The 25,552-nt window shown below is 53.4% G+C and overlaps 2 protein-coding genes across 3 annotated transcripts in view; one reads left to right on the plus strand and one right to left on the minus strand.

The window, feature by feature from the left end:
• LOC142916578 (uncharacterized) overlaps positions 1-12,911 on the minus strand; it is a 20,771-nt gene extending 7,860 nt beyond the window's left edge. For both annotated transcript variants that reach the window (XM_076061703.1, XM_076061704.1), the window contains exons 1-5: positions 12,814-12,911; positions 8,143-8,425; positions 7,725-7,908; positions 6,493-6,686; positions 1-144 (exon numbers count right to left, since the gene is read on the minus strand). The exon at positions 1-144 is cut by the window's left edge and continues 296 nt beyond it. In XM_076061703.1, the coding sequence (XP_075917818.1) occupies positions 1-144; positions 6,493-6,686; positions 7,725-7,908; positions 8,143-8,374 (754 nt within the window). In that variant the 5' untranslated portion in view covers positions 8,375-8,425; positions 12,814-12,911. The remainder of the gene's footprint in view (positions 145-6,492; positions 6,687-7,724; positions 7,909-8,142; positions 8,426-12,813) is intronic.
• Positions 12,912-13,348: 437 nt separating this feature from the next.
• Positions 13,349-25,552, plus strand: part of LOC142916540 (adhesion G protein-coupled receptor L3-like) — a 46,006-nt gene continuing 33,802 nt past the window's right edge. The window contains exons 1-3 of the mRNA XM_076061662.1: positions 13,349-13,451; positions 19,377-19,648; positions 24,440-25,016. Coding sequence (XP_075917777.1) covers positions 13,349-13,451; positions 19,377-19,648; positions 24,440-25,016 — 952 coding nt within the window. The remainder of the gene's footprint in view (positions 13,452-19,376; positions 19,649-24,439; positions 25,017-25,552) is intronic.

Here is a 25,552-nt window from a genome sequence, read left to right on the forward strand (position 1 = left end):
CATCGTCGTGGTCATCGTCACCGCCGCGGCCTTCACTGTCACCGTCATCGTCATCCTCAACACGGCACTCCTCCTCGCCGCCAGCCTCGTCCACCGTCACTTTCTTGTGGAGCATCAAGGTGACCGTCGGAGCACTGAGCACAGCTGAGACAAAGACAAAGATCCCCCGTGTAGCCTTCGCAGACTGTAGGGGCAAGTGCTGTCAGCGAGCAGCACCTATGAAGGCCGGAACGGCACACGAGGGGGTGGGTGGCCAGCACCACGCCCGACCGCCTTTGTCGACCCAGTGGCGATGTTGACACACCGCACCGGGTACTCATTTCAGGCTGAGTCGACCTAGGGGAGCCCCAGGACCGGTTCAGACAATGGTCACCGGTGTTGGCCGTGAGCGGGAATCGAACCTGGGTCGCCAGGTTCACAGCGCAGCGTAGTGCTAACCGCTACACTACCGCTCCCCACACACACAGACACACACGCACAGACACACAGACACACACACAGACAGACACACACACAGACACACACACAGAGAGACACACACAGACACACACAGAGACACAAAGACAGTCACACACACAGTCACACACACAGACACACACGCACAGACACAGACACACACGCACAGACACACAGACACACACAGAGACACAAAGACAGTCACACACACAGACACACACACAGAGACACAAAGACAGTCACACACACAGTCACACACACAGACACACACACACAGAAACACACCCACAGACACACCCACACAGACACACACACAGACAGACACACACACACACAGACACACACACAGAGAGACACACACACACAGACACACACACAGAGACACAAAGACAGTCACACACACAGTCACACACACAGACACACACACACGCACAGACACACACAGACACACATGCACAGACACACAGACACACACAGAGACACAAAGACAGTCACACACACAGTCACACACACAGACACACACAGAGACACACATAGCGACACAAAGACAGTCACACACACAGCCACACACACACACACACACAGACACACACCAGACACACACAAAGAGACACAAAGACAGTCACACACACAGTCACACACACAGACACACACGCACAGACACACAGACACACATGCACAGACACACAGACACACACACACACAGAGACACAATGACAGTCACACACACAGCCACACACACACACACACACAGACACACACCAGACACACACAAAGAGACACAAAGACAGTCACACACACAGTCACACACACAGACACACACGCACAGACACACAGACACACATGCACAGACACACAGACACACACACACACAGAGACACAATGACAGTCACACACACAGTCACACACACAGACACACACACAGAGACACACACAGCGACACAAAGACAGTCACACACACAGTCACACACACAGACACAACAACAACCGCCATTCACCACTAAGTGGCGGTGACGTCACCACGACGCTTGTGCCAGGCTATGTGCACCCTGAGGCCACGTGAAGTGTCGAACGCCCGCTGGCAGGAGGTCACGGGGCAGACCCAGGTGCCACGGGTCGACTGACTGAGACGACTGGCTGATGCACCACCTGTGCCCCCTACTGTGCCAACCTGCTGTGCGTTAGCCACCCGGCGCTCCGCTTGTTGTTGTGAGCGTCGCTCCTCCGCCCTCCGTTGTTGTTGGAGGGCGACTACCTCCAACTGCCCAGTAGCGTCCTTCACGAGCCTCCTCCACAGAGGCCGATCTTGACACCGCTGGTACCAGTCATCGGCAAGTCCACTCAGCTCCACGTCCTCCCGTACCACATCACTCCATCTCTTCTCTAGCCCGTGCCACGCCCGTTTAGCCCCCTCAATCCGGCCGAACAAAAGCTGTTTCGGCATGCGGTGGCTGGGCATGCGGGTTACATGACCCAGCCATCACAGCCTTGCCCGCCGGAGGAGCTCACCGATGGGACCTTGCCCAGATCTTTCAAGGATTTGTGAGCTCCTCACACAATCCAATCTGGTTAAACCCAGGATGGATCGTAGGCAGGCCAGCCTAAATGTTTCTAACCGGCGAAGATGTTCCATTAGGGGGGTCCACAGACACACACACAGACACAAAGACAGTCACACACACAGTCACACACAGACACACACACACAGACACACACAGACACACAGACACACAGTCACACACAGACACACACACACAGACACACACAGAGACACACACACAGACACAAAGACAGTCACATGCAGAAACACACACAGAGACACAGAGACACACACATAGACAGACACACACACAGACACACACACACAGGCACACACACAGACACAACAACAACAACCGCCATTCGCCACTAAGTGGCGGTGACGTCACCACGACGCTTGTGCCAGGCTATGTGCACCCTGAGGCCACGTGAAGTGTCGAACACCCGCTGGCAGGAGGTCACGGGGCAGACCCAGGTGCCACGGGTCGACTGACTGAGATGACTGGCTGATGCACCACCTGTGCCCCCTACTGTGGCAACCTGCTGTGCTTTAGCCACCCGGCGCTCCGCTCGTTGTTCTGAGCGTCGCTCCTCCGCCCTCCGCTGTTGTTGGAGGGCGACTACCTCCAACTGCCCAGTAGCATCCTTCACGAGCCTCCTCCACAGAGGCCGATCTTGACACCGCTGGTACCAGTCATCGGCAAGTCCACTCAGCTCCACGTCCTCCTGTACCACATCACTCCATCTCTTCTCTAGCCCGTGCCGCGCCCGCCCAGCCCCCTCAATCCGGCCGAACAAAAGCTGTTTCGGCATGCGGTGGCTAGGCATGCGGGCTACATGACCCAGCCATCGCAGCCTTCCCCGCCGGGGGAGCTCAGCGATGGGACCTTGCCCAGATCTTTCAAGGCTTTTTGAGCTCCTCACACAATCCAGTCTGGTTAAACCCAGGATGGATCGTAGGCAGGCCAGCCTAAATGTTTCCAACCGGCGAAGATGTTCCATTAGGGGGGTCCACGTTTCGCAAGCGTAGAGAAGGGAGGGAATGACCGTGGCCGAGAAAACCTGAAGCTTAGTGCGGAGCGACAGACCAGGTAGCTTCCGCACAGCGTTACGCAACTGATGAAAAGATATTGCCGCTCGACTGATTCGGAGTGAGACCTCTGCTGTTAAACTGGAGCCAGTCATAAGCACACTGCCCAGGTATGGGAAACTCTCCACTCTCTCCACAACTGCCCCATCACCGATTGGGAGTTGTGGGGGTGGAGTGTCCGATGGTACAAAATACCCAGGCAGGTGCTTAGTTTTGGTGGGGCTGATGGTAAGGCCCCACCTCTTAGTGGCACGCTCCAGTCTCAGCAGCAGCATCTCCAACTCCTCCTCCGAATGTGCAGCTATTACCAAATCATCAGCATACATAACGGGGTTGAGCAATAGGGAGCCATCCCTTGACCGCACCCGGGCGTCGATCAGCCTCCCATTATATCTGTACCATATGGAGATTCCCCCGGTACAGCTATTGAAGGCTTCACGAACTACGTGGTCAAAATAGATGTTAAATAATGTGGGAGCCAGAGGACATCCCTGTCGCACCCCAAGGTTAACAGGGAATGGCTCTGACTCCCGGCCACGTAGTTTTACCCGGGCCCGCTCACCATCATGAAGGTCCTTAATGATCGTGAGCAGAGGGTCAGGTACTCCAAAAGCACGAAGAACAACCCAGAGCCCAGGCCTACTGATGGTATAATAGGCCTTGACCAGGTCAATAAAGCAGAGATGTAGGTCTTGTTGGAATTCCCTACACCTCTGCTGTAGCTGACGGACAGAAAATATGGCATCTGTGCAGGACCGCCCCCTCCTGAAACCGCATTGGGGCTCCGCAAGCCTCTCCTCAGCGTGCCCGGCAAGGCGACGTTGAACAATCCCCGCCAGGACCTTTTCCGGCACACTGAGGAGTGAGATGCCCCTGCAGCTGCCACAGTCCGCACGGCCCCTCTTCTTAAAAAGGGGGACCACCAGGGCATCCTTCCAATCTGCGGAACCCGTCCAGTGGTCCAGACTGTTGTTATGATGTCATATAGGGCAGTCTGTGCACAAACGCCGCCCTCCCTCAGCATTTCGCTTGGGAGATCATCTCTGCCCGCTGCCTTTCCTGGTCTCAGACTCCGGATCGCCTTCAGTACTTCCTCAACAGATGGCACCTCAGCCAGCCACTCACAGGGGATGACTTCTTCCAATATTTGAGGCACTGCAGCCTCAGCAGGGTCATCCTCACTTTGTGCCACGATGTTTTCCTGGCTGAGGGATTTTCCCTCCCCCAGGACCTCACAGAAATGCTCAGCAAATCTGTAAACCTGTTCCTGGGGGTCGGAGATGGGGTCACCGTTTTTTCCCCTAATGATGGTAATAGGTGTGGCGCTGCAGATTACTTTTTTGATGGAGTTAAATAGAGATTTGTGATCACGGGCCACTGAGGCAGACTCCATCTCCTCAGCAACCCGCGACCACCACCCAACCTTGCAGCGCCTCACGGCTCTCCGAACCTCCGAGCGAAGGCTGCGGTAAGCCTCCTCACTCTCTGACGTGGGATTCTGTAGCCGATGACAGTGGGCCTATCGCTTTTTCTCAACCATCCTGAACACCTCCTCTGTCAGCCAGGGTCTCTGGGGAGGTCTGGACCGCGTACCCAAAGCAGCCATTGCAGCTGCATGAGTCACAGTCCTAAACCTCGCCCATTTACCCTCGACATCAGGACTAGTCGGGGACGATGCCAATCCTAGCCGCAAGCGATAATGAAATTCTCGCTTGCAACTTTCAACAGATAACTGAGACCAGGCCACTTTAGGTTGGAATGGGGTCCTGGGTGTACACCCACCACCGGAGTGGAAGAATGGCAGGCGCATCTTACAGATGACTAGTCGATGGTCAGAGGGCAGATCAGCTCCACGGTAGGTCCTGGTGTCAAGGACATGGGCTCGCACCCGCTGGTCCGTCACTATGTAGTCTAGCAGATGTTCTTGCTTGGACCCGGCATGCATCCATGATGTTGTGTGGACGCGCCGATGCCGGAACAGCGTGTTGGTAATTACAAGCCCATGGGCTGCACAAAAATCTAGCAGCCTCCTACCGTTGTTATTGAGCTGATATGGCCCATGCCCTCCAATCACTCCAGACTAGGTGCCAGTATCATGACCAACTCGGGCATTGAAGTCACCCAACATGATGACTCTATCCCGAGGGGCCACTTTAGCCAGCACCTGTGACAGGAGGTCATAGAAGGCATCTGACTCATCGGCTTTGCCTGCATCCCTCCACGGATATTCATCTTCGGTGGGGGCATAAGTAACCACGACCACCATTCCTCGCCTCCGGTTGATGGGAAGGCGAGCCCAAAGTAGCCTGGGACTTACAGCTTCCCACACCTCACCGCCACGCTCCCACGCCCCCTTCATTCTTTTGTTCAAAAGAAGAGCCACACCCTGTTGTTTGGCAGTCTGCTGCCCCGAGTAGAGGACTGTCCACCCCTCATGGTGGCAGGAGCCAGAGCCGGTCCACCGGACCTCCTGAATGCCACACAGATCCAGGCGGTACCGGTCCAGCTCCCAACAGAGGAGTGGCAGCCTCTCCTCCGCAGTGAGCGTTCGAACATTCCACGTGGCCACCCGTAGTGGCTTTTCGTTGTTTCTGGAGGAGCCCCGAGGGTAGATATTCAATCTCCTGGCTCCGCCAATTGGGGTTTGGCCAGGAGACGTCATAGATGCCTGGCCCCCCGGGGCCTCCGGCACAAGCTTATTAGTTACATATTTCAGTTTAACTTGTGGTTTAGTGGTAATTAATTGAAGGTGGAGGGGTTACCAGCCCCTCGCACCCGTCCAGAGCCCCCGTTTAGCCCCTGTGGTGGACACATATGCCATGAGGGGAGGAGCCAATCAAAATTGGACCTCCCCCCACAGCACTGTCCACGACAGAGTTGCCCATCCGGCACCGCGAGGAGGTAGGGGGTTGTTTTGCCGGACTCATACACACAGACACACACAGACATACACACAGAGACACACACACACAGACACATACACATAGACACAGAGAGAGAGAGACACACACACAGACACACACACACAGACACACACAGACACACACACAGTCACACACAGACACACATAGACACACATACAGACACACATACAAAGAGACATACACACAAAGACACACACAAACAGATATACACACAGACAAACGCACAGACACACATACACAGAGACACACACACAGTCACACACAGACACACAGACATACACAGAGACACACAGACATACACAGAGACACACATACACAGATACACTCATACACACAGAGACACACAGACATACACAGAGACACACACACACAGACACACACAGAGACACAGAGAGAGAGAGAGACACACACACACAGACATACACAGAGACACACACACACAGAGACACACAAAGAGAGAGAGAGACAGACAAGGCCACTCACTGGTCTTCAAGGGCAAGAGCTCAAGCACAACCCAGGGTGAGGAGAGCGGTGAGGACTGCGGCGATGGTGAAGATGAGATGGTGGATCTCACGCGGAGGTAATAGCGGTGGCCGGGAAGTCGCAGCGCTGAGGAGACATCGCACCGAGTCTCTGCGGTCACAGCGCAGACACTCCGCCAGCGGGCTTCTCCGTAGCTGTGCAGACGGAGACACGTGAGGGGTGGGTGGGTGGGTGAGTGCGTGGGTGAGTGGGTGGATGAGTGGATGAGTGGGTGAGTGGGTGAGTGAATGAGTGGGTGAGTGAGTGGGTGGGTGAGTGAGTGGGTGGGTGAGTGAGTGAGTGGGTGAATGAGTGGGTGAGTGAGTGGGTGAGTGAGTGAGTGAGTGGGTGAGTGAGTGGGTGGGTGAGTGAGTGAGTGAGTGGGTGAGTGAGTGGGTGGGTGGGTGGGTGAGTGAGTGAGTGGGTGGGTGAGTGGGTGGGTGGGTGAGTGGGTGGGTGGGTGGGTGAGTGAGTGGGTGGGTGGGTGAGTGAGTGAGTGGGTGAGTGAGTAAGTGGGCGAATGTGTGAGTGGATGAGTGTGTAAGTGGGTGAGTGAGTGGGTGAGTGAGTGGGTGGGTGAGTGAGTGGGTGGGTGGGTGAGTGAGTGAGTGAGTGGGTGAGTGAGTGGGTGGGTGGGTGGGTGAGTGAATGAGTGAGTGAGTGAGTGGGTGAGTGAGTGAGTGAGTGGGTGAGTGAGTGGGTGAGTCGGTGGGTGAGTGAGTGGGTGAGTGAATGAGTGAGTGGGTGAGTGAGTGGGTGGATGAGTGAGTGAGTGGGTGAGTGAGTGAGTGAGTGGGTGGGTGGGTGGGTGAGTGAGTGGGTGGATGAGTGAGTGAGTGAGTGGGTGAGTGAGTGAGTGGGTGGGTGGGTGGGTGAGTGAGTGGGTGAGTGAGTGAGTGGGTGAGTGAGTGGGTGAATGAGTGGGTGGGTGGGTGGGTGAGTGAGTGGGTGGATGAGTGAGTGAGTGAGTGGGTGAGTGAGTGGGTGAGTGAGTGAGTGAGTGGGTGGGTGGGTGGGTGAGTGAGTGGGTGAGTGAGTGAGTGGGTGAGTGAGTGGGTGAATGAGTGGGTGGGTGAGTGAGTGAGTGGGTGGGTGGGTGAGTGAGTGGGTGAGTGAGTGAGTGGATGAGTGAGTGGGTGGGTGAGTGGGTGAGTGAGTGAGTGTGGGGGTGAGTGAGTGAGCGAGCATCTCACAGTTTATACTCCACTCTGTAGGTAACGTTCAGGAGCTTTGAGCTGCTGGTAGTGTTGTAGAAGTTGATGGTTGAAGGCTGAACCAGTGGGGGAATATTCCCTGTGGTATCCCCTCCATCCTCCCAACACAGGGTTGACAGCAGGTCTCGAGACTGCACGCGAACATTCATTGGGGAAGGTGGAGCTGGGGATATGGGCAAACGGCACTCATTGTGACCTTACCACTGGACCACCACTCTCCCCACACCCTCACACAGTGCCAACAAGCCACTTTGCCCAGCTACAATCTGCGATCCCCAGGTCGCTCCTGACAAAGAGCTACAATATATATAAAAACATCTCAGTGGGCGCCTTAACTGGCTTAAATAAAATAAAAATAGTGAATAGTTTTTTTTTTAAACAACACAGAGCCTCGTACCGGTTGCGGGAGGCCAACCGCTAGCGCCCGGCAGCAGCTGCAGCAGCAGCAGCAGCTGGGCTTGAAGCAGTCTCCAGCTGCCCATCGTGAACCTCCGTGGGACGTCGTCAGCGGGAGGAGACGGAGCACTCGGGCAGAGCGCGGAGTGAAGTCCGCGCCCACTGCCCGAAGCGCGCGACCTCTGAACCGCTGACCTCTGACCTCTCCGGCAAGGACTTTCTCCCAAGGACATTGCTGGAGAGGGCGAGGTCGTTTTCTGTCTCAGGTCATGGTCAGGTGAATCCTGTGGTGGTGGTGGTGATGGTGGTGAGAGAAGAGGGAGGTAGAGAGAGAGACGTTACCGTGCACGTGGCTGTTGCCATCGTGATCAGCATCATCATCATCATCCATTACCCCGCTCGCGATGGTCCTGTCTCCGATTAGCACCCCTTGGCTACCTGGCACGGTGCAACATCAGTTCGGCATTCACGAGGAGCGCATGCATCCCGACCGCGGGCTGCCGCCACCAGCGGCGACCCGTGATGAAATAATTCCTCGACAAATCAAGTCGTCAGCCACGGCGGTAGAGAAAGGCCCAAGACCTGAGCGGGGTTATCGCCTGCCTCCGGGCGATGTACAGATGGGCAAGAAGCCGGCCTGCCGCACCGCCTGCTCACGACGATCAGCCGGTGCGTCTCTCCCCAGCGAACGCGCGACACGTGGGGGACGACATCTCGTGCTGCTGCTGCTGCTGCTCACTGCAGGCCCCCTGCTGAGTCGCGGCCAATTCGCAGCCTGCGTTGGTCGTACGGTTGCCCGAGGACACGGAGCGGATGACCGGGACGGATGAACAGGAACAGGAACGAATGGGACTAATGAACGAGATGGATGAACGAGACGAACAGGAACAGGAACGAATGGGACTAATGAACGAGACGGATGAACGGGACGAACAGGAACAGGAACGAATGGGACTAATGAACGAGATGGATGAACGAGACGAACAGGAACAGGAACGAATGGGACTAATGAACAAGACGGATGAACGGGACGAACAGGAACAGGAACGAATGGGACTAATGACCGGGAGGGATGAACGAGACGAACAGGAACAGGAACGAATGGGACTAATGACCGGGAGGGATGAACGAGACGAACAGGAACAGGAACGAATGTGACTAATGACCGGGAGGGATGAACGAGACGAACAGGAACAGGAACGAATGGGACTAATGACCGGGAGGGATGAACGAGACGAACAGGAACAGGAACGAATGGGACTAATGAACGAGATGGATGAACGAGACGAACAGGAACAGGAACGAATGGGACTAATGAACGAGATGGATGAATGAGACGAACGAACAGGAACAGGAACGAATGGGACTAATGAACAAGACAGATGAACGGGACGAACAGGAACAGGAACGAATGGGACTAATGACCGGGAGGGATGAACGAGACGAACAGGAACAGGAACGAATGGGACTAATGACCGGGAGGGATGAACGAGACGAACAGGAACAGGAACGAATGTGACTAATGACCGGGAGGGATGAACGAGACGAACAGGAACAGGAACGAATGGGACTAATGACCGGGAGGGATGAACGAGACGAACAGGAACAGGAATGAATGGGACTAATGACCGGGAGGGATGAACGAGACGAACAGGAACAGGAACGGGAACGAATGTGACTAATGACCGGGACGGATGAACGAGACGAACAGGAACAGGAGCGAATGGGACTAATGACCGGGAGGGATGAACGAGACGAACAGGAACAGGAACGAATGGGACTAATGAACGAGACGGATGAACGAGACGAACAGGAACAGGAACGAATGGGACTAATGAACAAGACGGATGAACGGGACGAACAGGAACAGGAACGAATGGGACTAATGAACGAGACGGATGAACGAGACGAACAGGAACAGGAACGAATGGGACTAATGAACAAGACGGATGAACGGGACGAACAGGAACAGGAACGAATGGGACTAATGAACGAGACGGATGAACGGGACGAACAGGAACAGGAACGAATGGGACTAATGACCAAGAGGGATGAACGAGACGAACAGGAACAGGAGCGAATGGGACTAATGACCGGGAGGGATGAACGAGACGAACAGGAACAGGAACGAATGGGACTAATGAACGAGACGGATGAACGAGACGAACAGGAACAGGAACGAATGGGACTAATGAACAAGACGGATGAACGGGACGAACAGGAACAGGAACGAATGGGACTAATGAACGAGACGGATGAACGAGACGAACAGGAACACGAACGAATGGGACTAATGAACGAGACGGATGAACGGGACGAACAGGAACAGGAACGAATGGGACTAATGAACGAGACGGATGAACGAGACGAACAGGAACGAATGGGACTAATGACCGGGAGGGATGAACGAGACGAACAGGAACAGGAACGAATCGGACTAATGAACGAGACGGATGAACGAGACGAACAGGAACAGGAACGAATGGGACTAATGAACGAGACGGATGAACGGGACGAACAGGAACAGGAACGAATGGGACTAATGAACGAGACGGATGAACGCGACGAACAGGAACAGGAACGAATGGGACTAATGAACGAGACGGATGAACGGGACGAACAGGAACAGGAACGAATGTGACTAATGAACGAGACGGATGAACGAGACGAACAGGAACAGGAACGAATGGGACTAATGACCGGGAGGGATGAACGAGACGAACAGGAACAGGAACGAATGGGACTAATGACCGGGAGGGATGAACAGGAACAGGAACGCAGCTTTGGCGACAGGCTCCGCGACATCGCGAACGCGGTGGAGACCGCGAGCGGCGAGGGAGGACGCAGGAGGCGGAACAATGCCGCCATTGACACTCACAAATAAACGCGCGGCGGCGGCGAGATTGGAGATTGTATCACCGCGGTGCAAACACTACAACCCCGACCGCAACAACATCGTCAATAACAACGTCGTCAACAACAACATCGTCAACAACAACGTCAACAACATCGTCAACAACAACGTCAACAACAACATCGTCAACAACGTCGTCAACAACATCGTCGTCAACAACAACGTCGTCAACAACAACATCGTCAACAACGTCGTCAACAACATCGTCAACAACATCATCAACATCGTCAACAACATCGTCAACAACAACATCGTCAACAACAACATCGTCAACAACGTCAACAACATCATCGTCAACAACAACATCATCGTCAACAACATCGTCAACAACAATGTCGTCAACAACAACATCGTCAACAACAACAACGTCATCAACAACAACAACATCGTCAACAACATCAACAACAACGATGTCGTGAGCGGCCACAGAGAGTGGCGGCGGGGCGCTCGGAGCGAGCGGAATCCGAGCAGCGACAGCTGAAGGCGCCCCAAGTAGCTCAAGGAGTTGGGGGGTCGGGGGGGAGCCCGGATTGATGGCAAAGGTAGGAGCTGAATCAGACGTCAAAAATATGCAGCAGCAGGCATCGTCAGGGTCTGGCGAGATAGTCAACATCTCATAGCCACCGTGAAGATGATGAGAGACACACACAGACTACAAATAAACAGCAGCAGCAGGCATCGTCAGGGTCTGGATAGAACCCACGACCTCCTGTAGACCATGCGAGGTGGTCAACATCTCATAGCCACCGTGATGATGAGAGAGACACACAGACTACAAATATACAGCAGCAGCAGGCATCGTCAGGGTCTGGATAGAACCCACGACCTCCTGTATACCAGCCGAGGTAGTTAACATCTCATAGCCACCGTGATGATGATGATGAAAGAGAGACACACAGACCACAAATATACAGCAGCAGCAGGCATCGTCAGGGTCTGGATCGAGCCCACGACCTCCTGTATACCAGGCGAGGTAGTCAACATCTCATAGCCACCGTGATGATGATGAGAGACACAGACTACAAATATACAGCAGCAGCAGGCATCGTCAGGGTCTGGATCGAACCCACGACCTCCTGTATACCAGGCAAGGTAGTCAACATCTCCTAGCCACCGTGATGATGATGAGAGAGACAGACTACAAATATACAGTAGCAGGCATCGTCAGGGTCTGGATCGAACCCACGACCTCCTGAATACCAGGCGAGGTAGTCAACATCTCCTAGCCACCATGATGATGAGAGACACAGACTACAAATATACAGCAGCAGCAGGCATCGTCAGGGTCTGGATCGAACCCACGACCTCCTGTAGACCAGGCGAGGTAGTTAACATCTCATAGCCACCGTGGTGATGATGATGAGAGACACAGACTACAAATATACAGCAGCAGCAAGCATCGTCAGGGTCTGGATAAAACTCACGACCTCCTGTATACCAGGCGAGGTAGTCAACATCTCATAGCCACCATGATGATGATGAGAGAGACACAGACTACAAATATACAGTAGCAGCAGCAGGCATCGTCAGGGTCTGGATCGAACCCACGACCTCCTGTACACCAGGCGAGGTAGTTAACATCTCATAGCCACCGTGCTGACAACAACCACAACAACCACAAGACAACTTTAGATTAAGGCCATCAGTCTAACTACAACAAACAGTGACGAGGTGGGAGCAAAAAACGCAGACGTTAGCTGAATGTGTGTCGGGGAGGGGGGTTTGGGAGAAAGTTAATGCGTTTATATTTAAACAAACTTTGTTGTAACAACTCCGCCACCACCGCCACCACCACCGCCGTGAACTTCACCGCAATGCTGAACTACATGCGACCTAAGGGACCGCGGTGATTTGCGGCTCAGCGTCAGTTGCTGGACAACACGCGACCCCAGGAAGTGCCCCCCCCCCGCTCGAGGCTAAGGGACCGCGGTGATTTGCGGCTCAATGTCAGTTTCTGAGCTCCACGCGACCCCAGGAAGTGGCCGCCCCCCTCGAGGCTTGCCGCGACCTAAGTGACCGCGGTGATTTGCGGCTCAACTCGACTTGAGCGTGGACAATGAGAACCAAGCCAAAAAACGTAACTTGTATATAAATAAATATTGTTACAAATATTAATATATATTTTTTTTATTGTCAACGATAGAATCTAGTATTGTCACGAGTGTGACGTACGTATAGCAAGTTTTACAGTAGTCGATACGACATTGGGGAAGTGTGTTAAAATTTTAGTCCTTGCCGGTAGAGGTCAGAGGTCGCTCCGTCTCACGCTGACGACGTCCCGCGGACGTTCACGATGGGCAGCTGGAGACTGCTTCAAGCCCAGCTGCTGCAGCTGCTTCAAGCCCAGCTGCTGCTGCTGAAGCTGCCGGGAGCGAGCGGTTGGCCTCCTGCAACCGGTAACGAGGCTATTCACTATTTTTATTTTATTTAAACCAGTTAAGGCGCCACACTGAGATGTTTTTTTTTAATATATATTGTAGCTCTCTGTTTGCACCTGGCACGCCGCATCCACACGCGCACGCACGCACATGCACACACAAAGACAAAGATCCTCCGTGTAGCCTTTAACAGACTGTAGGGGCAAGTGCTGTTAGCGAGCAGCACCTGTGAAGGCCGGTAACGGTACACGAGGGGGTGGGTGGCCAGCACCATGCCCGACCGCCTTTGTCTCCCCAGTGGCGATGTTTACACACCGCACCAGGGTACTCATTTGAGGTTGAGTCGACCTAGGAGAGGCCCGGGACCGGTTCAGATAATCGTCACTGGTGTTGGCCGTGAGCGAGAATTGAACCCGGGTCGCCAGGTTCATAGCGCAGCGTAGCGCTAACCGGTACACTATCACTCCCCACACATACACACGCACACGCGTGTGCACGCACGCACACGCACGTACACACACACACGTACACACACACGTAGACACACGCACGCACGTACACACACACACGTACACACACACGCACACAAAGATCACCACCACCACGTGACGCCCTTTGACAGGCTGCCGTGGCGAGCGCCGTCCACGAGCAGCAGCAGCAGCACGTGAAGGCCGCTACTGTGGTACACGTGGTGGGTGAGCAGCACCACCACGTGAAGGCCGCTACTGTGGTACACGTGGTGGGTGAGCAGCACCACCACGTGAAGGCCGCTACTGTGGTACACGTGGTGGGTGAGCGGCAGCACCACGTGAAGGCCGCTACTGTGGTACACGTGGTGGGTGAGCGGCACCACGTGAAGGCCGCTACTGTGGTACACGTGGTGGGTGAGCGGCACCACGTGAAGGCCGCTACTGTGGTACACGTGGTGGGCGTGGGTGAGCGGGCAGCACCACGCCCGGCCGCCTTTGTCTCCCCCAGCGGCCGTGTTCGTACACTGCATCCAGCTACGAACTAAATGCCGAGTCGACCTAGGGGCAGGCACGGGTACCGGTCGAGGTTAATCGTCGCCGATTTTGGCCGCGAGCGAGAGAGATATTCGAGCTCGTCGTCACCGGGGGTTCACGGGGACACCTCGCGATGCCCCCCACAGCCTTCGACAGGCTGTGGGGGGCAAGTGCTCGTAGCGAGCGGCACGACGTGAAGGCCGCTACGGCGTACACGAGGGGGCGTGGGTGGAGCGGGCGGGCAGCACCACCACGCCCGGCCGCCTTTGTCTCCCCCAGTTGCCAGCGATGTTTTACTACTGCACACCGCACCGGTCAAACCAAAGGGTGGAGGCCCGTGACGGGTTTAAATAATAATCGCCGCTGCTGTTGGGCTCACGTAAGCACGAATTTAGTTTGGGGTTACCGGGTTCAAAGGTCGGCGTGCTAATCGCTTGCAGTCCACCACTGACCCCGTACACTTTTTTATTGTGTGCACCTGGCACTCCGCATCCGTTACTCTATCTCGCTGCGGCTATCGGCAACTTAATCCGGGTGCATTTTTTTCTTCGATTTAAAGCTTTCGTGACTGCAAGGATTCATCATCTTCTTTGGTTCTTTCGGTAAAAGTCACCACGTAGAATGAGAATAAAATAATAAAATAACACAATAAAATTCTCACGACGTTTCGGCCACAACGCAAGCGGGCCGTCTTCAGGGTGACAGAGCTTCAATGAACGGTGTTAAGATTCGTAGCGACTTTTAAAGTGAGGCACCTTGACAAAGGGGTTTACATATCAAATAGCTGAGGGATTAGCTTGTGACTGGTCACAGGAATGGCAATGTTAAAGTCAAAACATACACATCCACAGAGGCACCTAGTATAAATCAAACAGGAGAATTTAGCATTGAAATAGCTGAGTGATTAGCTTGTAACTGGTTATAGAAATAGCTATGTTAAAGTCAAAGCCTACACATCCACAGAGGCACCTAGTACAAATCAAACAGGAGAATTTAGCATTGAAAGAGCTGAGTGATTAGCTTGTGACTGGTCACAGGAATGGCTATGTTAAAGTCAAAACCTACACATCCACAGAGGCAAACTAATCCGGGTGCCTTTTCCATTCCGCCTTGCGGACTGGAAGATGTTCGGCGTGATTACGAAACGCACAAGCGCACAAACGCACGCCCGTACCACGCCGAGCTTGAGGTAACGGCTGTCAAAACCAAACAATTCAACTGCGCGTGCGCTCACCAAAAGTTATTATAAAATCGAACCGACGGGTTCCCAACAATTTTCCGGGGTTCATTGACGGCGTGGCGACTATGTGACATCGTCGTTGCCACGGTTCGCGTAATTGCCGACCGCGTTTCTGGCGTGGCCGTCTGCGCCGTGCGTTCATAAGCCTCGGAGACTGCATTGATTGCAACCGGAACTAACGCCGTGCTTAGTACGAGCGCCTCAACGAATATTGGGAAATCGTCTCGTTGTGAAATTTGATGGCGTATCGCGAAAAAATATTTTGCGGCAATCCCAGTAACAACACCTTCAGTCGAAATTCGTTTAGGCTAAGCCTCGGCGCGTCCTGGGAAACCCCACAATTCTCTGCATGCCAGCTGTTTCTGTTGCAACAGCTGAATTGCCTGTGTCCACGACGGGTTTTATTTCACCCGAGTATTTACAGTGAGGGAAAAAAAAGTATTTGATCCCCTGCAGATTTTGTACGTTTGCCCACTGACAAAGAAATGATCAGTCTATAATTTTAATGGTCGGTTTTTTTGAATAGTGAGAGACAGAATAACAACAATAAAATCCGGAAAAACGCATGTCAAAAATGTTATAAATTGATTTTCATTTTTACTAGGGAAATGAGTATTTGACCCCTCTGCAAAACATGACTTAGTACTTGGTGGCAAAACCCTTGTTGGCAATCACAGAGGTCAGACGTTTCTTGTAGTTGGCCACCAGGTTTGCACACATCTCAGGAGGGATTTTGTCCCACTCCTCTTTGCAGATCTTCTCCAAGTCATTAAGGTTTCGAGGCTGACGTTTGGCAACTCGAACCTTCAGCTCCCTCCACAGATTTTCTATGGAATTAAGGTCTGGAAACTTCTTGAGCCACTCCTTTGTTGCCTTGGCCATGTGTTTTGGGTCATTGTCATGCTGGAATTCCCATCCACGACCCATTTTCAATGCCCTGGCTGAGGGAAGGAGGTTCTCACCCAAGATTTGACGGTACATGGCCCCGTCCATCGTCCCTTTGATGCAGTGAAGTTGTCCTGTCCCCTTAGCAGAAAAACACCCCCAAAGCATAATGTTTCCACATCCATGTTTGACAGTGGGGATGGTGTTCTTGGGGTCATAGGCAGCATTCCTCCTCCTCCAAACACGGCGAGTTGAGTTTATTCCAAAGAGCTCCATTTTGGTCTCATCTGACCACAACACTTTCACACAGTTGTCCTCTGAATCATTCAGATGTTCATTGGCAAACTTTCACACGGGCATGTATATGTGCTTTCTTGAGCAGGGGGACCTTGCGGGCGCTGCAGGATTTTAGTCCTTCACGGCGTAGTGTGTTACCAATTGTTTTCTTGGTGACTATGGTCCCAGCTGCCTTTAGATCATTGATGCCAGTTAAAAAGGGTAAAACCTATTACTATATCCTCCCGTGTAGTTCTGGGCTGAATCCTCACCGTTCTCATGATCATTGCAACTCCACGAGGTGAGATCTTGCACGGAGCCCCAGACCGAGGGAGATTGACAGTTCTTTTGTGTTTCTTCCATTTGCGAATAATCGCACCAACTGTTGTCACCTTCTCACCAAGTTGCTTGGCAATGGTCTTGTAGCCCATTCCAGCCTTGTGTATGTCTACAATCTTGTCCCTGACATCCTTGGAGAGCTCTTTGGTCTTGGCCATGGTGGAGAGTTTGGAATCTGATTGATTGATTGCTTCTGAGGACAGGTGTCTTTTATACAGGTAACAAGCTGAGATTAGGAGCACTCCCTTTAAGAGTGTGCTCCTAATCTCTGCTCGTTACCTGTATAAAAGACACCTGGGAGCCAGACATCTTTCTGATTGAGAGGGGGTCAAATACTTATTTCCCTCATTAAAATGCAAATCAATTTATAACATTTTTGACATGCGTTTTTCCGGATTTTGTTGTTATTCCGTCTCCCACTGTTCAAATAAACCTACCATTAAAATTATTGACTGATCATTTCTTTGTCAGTGGTCAAACGTACAAAATCAACAGGGGATCAAATGCTTTTTTTCCCTCACTGTAACCGACGTGCGACGATGAATCAGTCGATGTATGCCACACGCTAAGCTCCCGATGCACATGCCACATGTGCATGTTTAAGAAACGCGATCGTTCCCTGTGGACATTCGGCTTCATCAGGCTCTGCTGCGATGCAGACGGCACCCATGTTAACATACGCCCATCAGTACACGCATGCAAACGGTGGCGGGGTGTCAACTTCCTCGCCTGGTATACAGGAGGTCGTGGGTTCGATCCCAACCCTGAGGCTTGTATACTTGGAAGCTTGCACGTTAACCCTGTGGTCATGTGGAGTTCTCGCCGGGTCCTCCAGTTTCTCCCTCCGCGTGTAGAATCAACGTCACGCATTGCGAGTATTTGGACACTGCTGTGCATTTCCACATGATTAGAAACTTTCGTTGATCTGTCAATTGTGTGGCCAAGTTGCTTCGGCGAAAGAGTTTCGTGGCTCAGTGGGCCTTACCTGCTCAAATTCGGCTTCATCAGGCTCTGCTGCGATGCAGACGGCACCCATGTTAACATACGCCCATCAGTACACGCATGCAAACGGTGGCGGGGTGTCAACTTCCTCGCCTGGTATACAGGAGGTCGTGGGTTCGATCCCAACCCTGAGGCTTGTATACTTGGAAGCTTGCACATTAACCCTGTGGTCATGTGGAGTTCTCGCCGGGTCCTCCAGTTTCTCCCTCCGCGTGTAGAATCAACGTCACGCATTGCGAGTATTTGGACACTGCTGTGCATTTCCACATGATTAGAAACTTTCGTTGATCTGTCAATTGTGTGGCCAAGTTGCTTCGGCGAAAGAGTTTCGTGGCTCAGTGGGCCTTACCTGCTCAAATTCGGCTTCATCAGGCTCTGCTGCGATGCAGACGGCACCCATGTTAACATACGCCCATCAGTACACGCATGCAAACGGTGGCGGGGTGTCAACTTTCTCGCCTGGTATACAGGAGGTCGTGGGTTCGATCCCAACCCTGAGGCTTGTATACTTGGAAGCTTGCACGTTAACCCTGTGGTCATGTGGAGTTCTCGCTGGGTCCTCCAGTTTCTCCCTCCGCGTGTAGAATCAACATCACGCATTGCGAGTATTTGGACACTGCTGTGCATTTCCACATGATAAGAAACTTTCGTTGATCTGTCAATTGTGTGGCCAAGTTGCTTCGGCGAAAGAGTTTCGTGGCTCAGTGGGCCTTACCTGCTCAAATATTTAAAAAGTTTTAATTTTTTTATTTAAAGCTTTTGTGACTGCAGGGATTAATATTCTTGGTTCTTTCGGTAAAGTCACCACATAGAAGGGAAACAATAAAATAATAAAAATATAAAACAATAAACTTCTCACGACGTTTCGACTGCAACACAAGAAGCAATCATCATCAGGTGTGAAAACCACAGCAAGAAAATTTGAAAAAAGTGGCGGTTATTTTTTTTTCAAATTTTCTTGCTGTGGTTTTCACACCTGATGATGATTGCTTGTGTTGCAGTCGAAACGTCGTGAGAATGTAATTGTTTTATATTTTTATTATTTAATTGTTTCCTTTCTACGTGGTAGTGACTTTACCGAAAGAACCAAGAATAAAAAAAACGTTTTCAGTTGATAGAATATCAACTTAGGGAGCAGCCGCGAATCCCTGACCCGACCGTTCGTTCATTCGTCTGTCCCTCATTTTCCCTGGGCAGTCTTCCCGTGCCCGGGCAGCGTCCTCCTCATTGGCGAGGCCTCGCACCTCCTGGAGGCGAAGCAGCAGGCCGGCTCGTGGTGCCGCGACCCGCTGCAGGCCACCGACAAGGTGTACGTCATGCCGTGGACGCCGTTCCGCACCGACAGACTCGTGGAGTACGCCTCCCTCCAGGACATCCTGGCCAGGCGACCGCTCACCAACTACAAGCTGCCGCACCGCGTCGATGGCACGGGCTTCGTGGTGTACGACGGAGCTGTGTTCTTCAACAGGGTCGGTGCCCGGCGCCGGGGGGGGGGGGGGGGGGGGGTTTCCGCGTGAGCACCAGTGGGATGATGGACGGCAGATGGCGGTAGGGGTGGTAGGGGCGGTAGGGGCGGTCGGGGCGCCCCGGTGGAGAGATGTTAACTACCTCGTTTAGAATCCACACGCTTTTAGAGTAATTGGCGCTATTACTTTGCCACGTGAGAAGCCGCTTGGTTGAGCTGTCATTTTGTGTGGCCAGCTCGCTTCTGGAAAAGAGCTGTATGGCTTGGTGGACCTTGCCTGGTACGACAGAGCCGTGATGATAATGATGATGACGATAGGGGCCGTAGGGGCGGCGCGGTGGAGAGATGTTCACTACCTCGCCTGGTATACAAGAGGCCATGGGTGAAACCACTTGGCAACGTCGCCCCTTCCCCCTACTGGCAGCGTATACCCGTCTGTGAAATGGCGCCTTCATTCGTGATGGCCCCTGCGGTTCTCAGATTGGCGCGAATACCAAATGAGTTGAATTATTAATCGTGTTCATTACCCGAAGTATAGGACGGCGGTGGGGAGAGAGCTTTTGCCAGAGGGCTGGATAGAACTTTGATTTCTCTTTCCAGGTGGGGGCACCCACACATACGCTGACACTAAACTTTTATCAGGATAGGGACTGTTGCAATGACTGGTGGAGAGATATTTTTATTATTTTATTGTTTCCCTTCTACGTGACTTTACCGAAAGAACCAAGAATATGGTGGAGAGATGTTTACGACCTCGCCTGGTATACATAAGCTCGTGGGTTCAATCCCGACCCTGACGCCTGCTGCTGTATATTTGGAGTTTGCGTGTTCTCCTCGTGGATTTTTCCTCTGGGTCTTCCGTTTTTTTCCCTCCACGTTGAGAATCGACGTCACGCGTTCAGAGTATTTGGCTGCTGTACATTTCCACTCCGTTGAGCCATCATTTAGTGGCCAGGTCGCTTCTGAAAAAGAGCTATCCCGGCTCAGTGGTCCTGACCTGTAAAATAAAAATAGTTAATAGTTTTATAGTTTGTAGACTGAGCTCAGAACTCCAGTAAACATTGCAGTTGCTGAATGCATTAACTGGGGAGCGAGAGCCCTCCAGTTGTGAGCTGTATATACAACAACAACCGCCTTTCGCCACTAAGTGGCGGTGACGTCACCACGACGCTTGTGCCAGGCCATGTGCACCTTGAGGCCACGTGAAGTGTCGAATGCCCGCTGGCAGGAGGTCACGGGGCAGACCCAGGTGCCATGGGTCGACTGACTGAGATGACCGAGATAACCGGCTGATGCACCACCTGTGCCCCCTACTGTGCCAACTTGCTGTGTTTTAGCCACCCGGCGCTCCGCTCGTTGTTGTGAGCGTCGCTCCTCAACCCTCTGTTGTTGTTGGAGGGCGACTGCCTACAACTGCCCAGTAGCGTCCTTCACAAGCCTCCTCCACAGAGGCCGATCTTGACACCGCTGGTACCAGTCATTGGCAAGTCCACTCAGCTCCACATCCTCCTGTACCACGTCACTCCATCTCTTCTCTAGCCCGTGCTGCGCCCGTTTAGCCACCTCGATCCGGCCGAACAAAAGCGATTTGGGCATGCGGGCTACATGGCCCAGCCAACGCAGCCTTGCCTGCCGGAGGAGCTCACCGATGGGACTTTGTCCAGATCTTTCGAGGAATTGTGAACTCCTCACACAATCCAGTCTGGTTAAACCCAGGATGGATTGTAGGCAGGCCAGCCTAAATGTTTCTAACTGGCGAAGGTGTTCCATTAGGGGTGTCCACGTTTCGCAAGCATAGAGAAGGGAGGGAATGACTGTGGCAGAGAAGACCTGAAGCTTCTTGCGGAGTGACAGACCAGGTAGCTTCCACACAGCTTTATGCAACGATGAAAAGATATTGCCGCTCGACTGATTCGGAGTGAGACCTCTGCTGTTAAACCGGAGCCTGTCATGAGCACACTGCCCAGGTATGGGAAACTCTCCACTCTCTCCACAACTGCCCCATCACCGATTGGGAGTTGTGGGGGTGGAGTGTCCGATGGTACAAAATACCCAGGCAGGTGCTTAGTTTTGGTGGGGCTGATGGTAAGGCCCCACCACTTCATGGCACACTCAAGTTTCAGCAGCAGCACCTCCAATTTCTCCTCTGAGTGAGCTGCTATTACCAGGTCGTCGGTATACATAACTTGGTTGACCAATAGGGAGCCATCCCTTGACCGCACCCGGGCATCAATCAGCCTCCCATTCTACCTGTACCAGATGGAAATTCCTCGGGTACAGCTACTGAAGGCTTCACGAACTACGTGGTCGAAATAGATGTTAAATAATGTTGGAGCCAGGGGACATCCCTGTTGCACCCCAAGGTGGACAGGGAATGGCTCTGACTCCCGGCCACGTAGTTTTACCTGGGCCCGCTCACTATCATGAAGGTCCTTAATGATCATGAGCAGAGGCTCAGGGATTCCGAAAATACAAAGAACAACCCAGAGCCCAGGCCTATTGATGGTATCATAGGCCTTGACCAGGTCAATGGAGCAGAGATGCAGGTCTTGTTGGAATTCCCTACACTTCTGCTGTAGCACACGGGCAGAATATATGGCATCTGTTCAGGACCGCCCTTTCCTGAAACCGTATTGGAGCTCCGCCAGCCTCTCCTCAGTGTGCCTAGCAAGGCGATGTTGAATAATCCTTGAGATTCCCCTGTAGTTGTTACAGTCTGTGCGGTCCCCCTTCTTAAAGAGGGGGACCACCAGGGCATCCTTCCAATCCTGCAGAACCCATCCAGTGGTCCAGACTGTTGTTATGATGTCATGTAGGGCAGTCTGTGCACAAACGCCACAATCCCTCAGCATTTCGCTTGGGAGATCATTTCTGCCCGGTGCCTTTCCTGGTTTCAGGCTCTGGATCGCCTTCAGTACTTCCTCAATGGATGGCACATCAGCCAGCCACTCACAGGGGGTGACTTCTTCCTCCAATATTTGAGGCACCGCAGCCTCAGCAGGGTCATCCCCACTTTGTCCCATGATGTTTTCCAGGCTGAGGGATTCCCCCTCCCCCAGGACCTCACAGAAATGCTAAGCAAATCTGCAAACCTGTTCCTGGGGGTCAGAGATCGGATCACCGTTCTTTCCCCTAATGATGGTAATAGGTGTGGCGCTGCAGGTTACTTTTTTGATGGAGTTAAATAGAGATTTGTGATCGCGGGCCATTGAGGCAGACTCCATCTCCACAGCAACCCGCGACCACCACCCATCCTTGCAGTGCCTCACGGCTCTCCGAACCTCCGAGTGAAGGATGCGGTAAGCCTCCTCATTCTCCAACGTGGGATGCTGTAGCCGATGAGCGTGGGCCTGTCGCTTTTTCTCAACCATCCTGAACACCTCCTCTGTCAGCCAGGGTCTCTGGGGAGGTCTGGACCGCGTACCCAAAGCAGCCATACACACACACAAAGATAAAGATCCCCCATATAGCCTTAACAGACTGTAGGGGCAAGTGCTGTTAGCGAGCAGCTATGAAGGCCGGAACGTTACACGAGGGGGTGGGTGGCCAGCACCACGCCCGACCGCCTTTGTCTCCCCAGTGGCAATGTTTTTATCCACCGCACCAGGTACTCATTTGAGGCTGAGTCGACTTAGGGGAGGCCCAGGACCGGTTCAGATAATTGTCACCGGTGTTGGCCGTGAGAGGAAATCGAACCCGGGTCGCCGGGTTCGTAGCGCAGCGCGCTAACCGCTACACTATCATACACACATACACACACACATACACACACACACTCAGACACTCGCACTCAAACACCTTTGTACCTTCACCTCCGCTCTCCCTCACACACTGTGAGGAGCGCCCCCACGCACTTCACTTGTGCTCATCAAAGACTAAGATCCCCTGTAGAGCCTTCAACAGACTGTTGGGGCAAGCGCTGTTAGCGAGCAGCACCTATGATGGGCAGGCGCAGCGTACGAGGGGCTGGCGTGGCCAACACCACCACCACCACGCCCGGATCTTTCATGCTCACACCTTCACCCACTCATACACGCACACACACTCTCCTCTCACGCTCACCTTTCCTCTCCCCACCCCCTCTCCCTCACACACTCACTCACTCACCTCACTCCACACACCCACCTCTCCCCACACACTCACTCACTCACCTGTCACACCCACACTCACCTCTCACACCCACACTCACTCACCTCTCACACCCACACTCACTCACCTCTCCACCACACACACACTCACTCACCTCTCACACTCACTCACCTCTCCACCACACACACACACTCACTTAACCTCTCACACCCACACTCACCCACCTCTCCACCACACACACACTCACTCACCTCTCACACCCACACTCACCTCTCCACCACACCCACACTCACTCACCTCACCACACACTCACTCACTCACCTCTTACACTCACTCACCTCTCCACCACACACATACACACACACTCACCTCTCACACTCACCCACCTCTCCACCACACACACCCACACTCACTCACCTCTTACACCCACACTCACCTCTCCACCACACACACACACCACACTCACTCACTCACCTCTTACACCCACACTCACCTCTCCACCACACACACACCACACTCACTCACTCACTCACCTCTTACACCCACACTCACCTCTCCACCACACACACACCACACACTCACTCACTCACCTCTTACACCCACACTCACCTCTCCACCACACACACACCACACACTCACTCACCTCACCACACACTCACTCACTCACTTAACCTCTCCCTGCCACCCACGCTGTGCGCCGTCGCAGGAGCGAACGCGCAGCGTCGTCAAGTTCGACCTGCGCACGCGCGTCAAGGGCGGCGAGGCGTTCATCCCCAACGCCAACTACCACGACACTTCGCCCTACCGCTGGGGCGGCAAGTCCGACATCGACCTGGCGGCCGACGAGCACGGCCTCTGGGTCGTCTACGCCACGGAGCAGAACCACGGGCGCATGGTGGTGAGCCGCTTAAATCCGCGCGCGATGCGCGTCGAGGCCTCCTTCGAGACGGCCTACGTCAAGCGCTCGGCCTCCGACGCCTTCATGGCGTGCGGCGTCCTCCACGTCCTGCGCTCGACTTACGAGGACGACGGCGACGGAGGGGCGGACGCCGCGGGAGGAGGAGGAGGAGGAGGAGGGGGAGGAGGGGGGACGAGCGACCGCATCGACTACGTGTACGACACCGACTCGCGGCGGGACGCTCGCGTCTCCGTCCCGTTCCCCAACCCGTTCCGGTTCATCACGTCGGTGCAGTACAACGCGCGCGACCGCGCCCTCTACGTGTGGAACAACCACCACGCGCTGCGCTACGCGCTGCGCTTCGGCACGCGGGACCCCGCTGCGGGTGAGCGGGAGGGTGTCGGTGGGGTTGGTTGTGGGTTGGGGGGAGCGGGGGGGGTGGGGTGTGGAAGAGTGGGGCGGTGGGGAGAGGTTGGATTGGAGTTTGAAAGTCCGCTTTGTCTTCTTTGGTTCTTTCGGTAAAGTCACGTAGAATGAGAATAAAATAATAAATTGATAAAATAAAATAACACAATAATATTCTCACGACGTTTCGGCCACAACACAAGCGGCCTTCATCAGGTGAAGGGACGAGACTGTCTGGTAGGAAAGCGCTGGAGTGAAAAAAAGCCACGTTCAGATCACGACCTTTAAGCTGTGTCAGAAGAAACAAAGCGCCTTGACAAAGGAATTAGCATATAATTTAGCATTGAAATGGCCGAGTGATTAGCTTGTGACTGGTCACAGAAATGGCTATGTTAAAGTTAAAGCATACACATCCGCAGAGGCACCCCTTGACAAAGGAATTAGCATAGAATTTAGCATTGAAATAGCTAAGTTAAAGCATACACATCCGCAGAGGCACCCCTTGACAAAGGAATT

This window comes from Petromyzon marinus, unplaced genomic scaffold (assembly GCF_048934315.1).
Source record: "Petromyzon marinus isolate PM22_M1 ecotype Great Lakes invasive population unplaced genomic scaffold, UKy_Petmar_22M1.pri1.0 PM_G_Scaffold_4, whole genome shotgun sequence".
Lineage (NCBI taxonomy): Eukaryota > Metazoa > Chordata > Hyperoartia > Petromyzontiformes > Petromyzontidae > Petromyzon > Petromyzon marinus.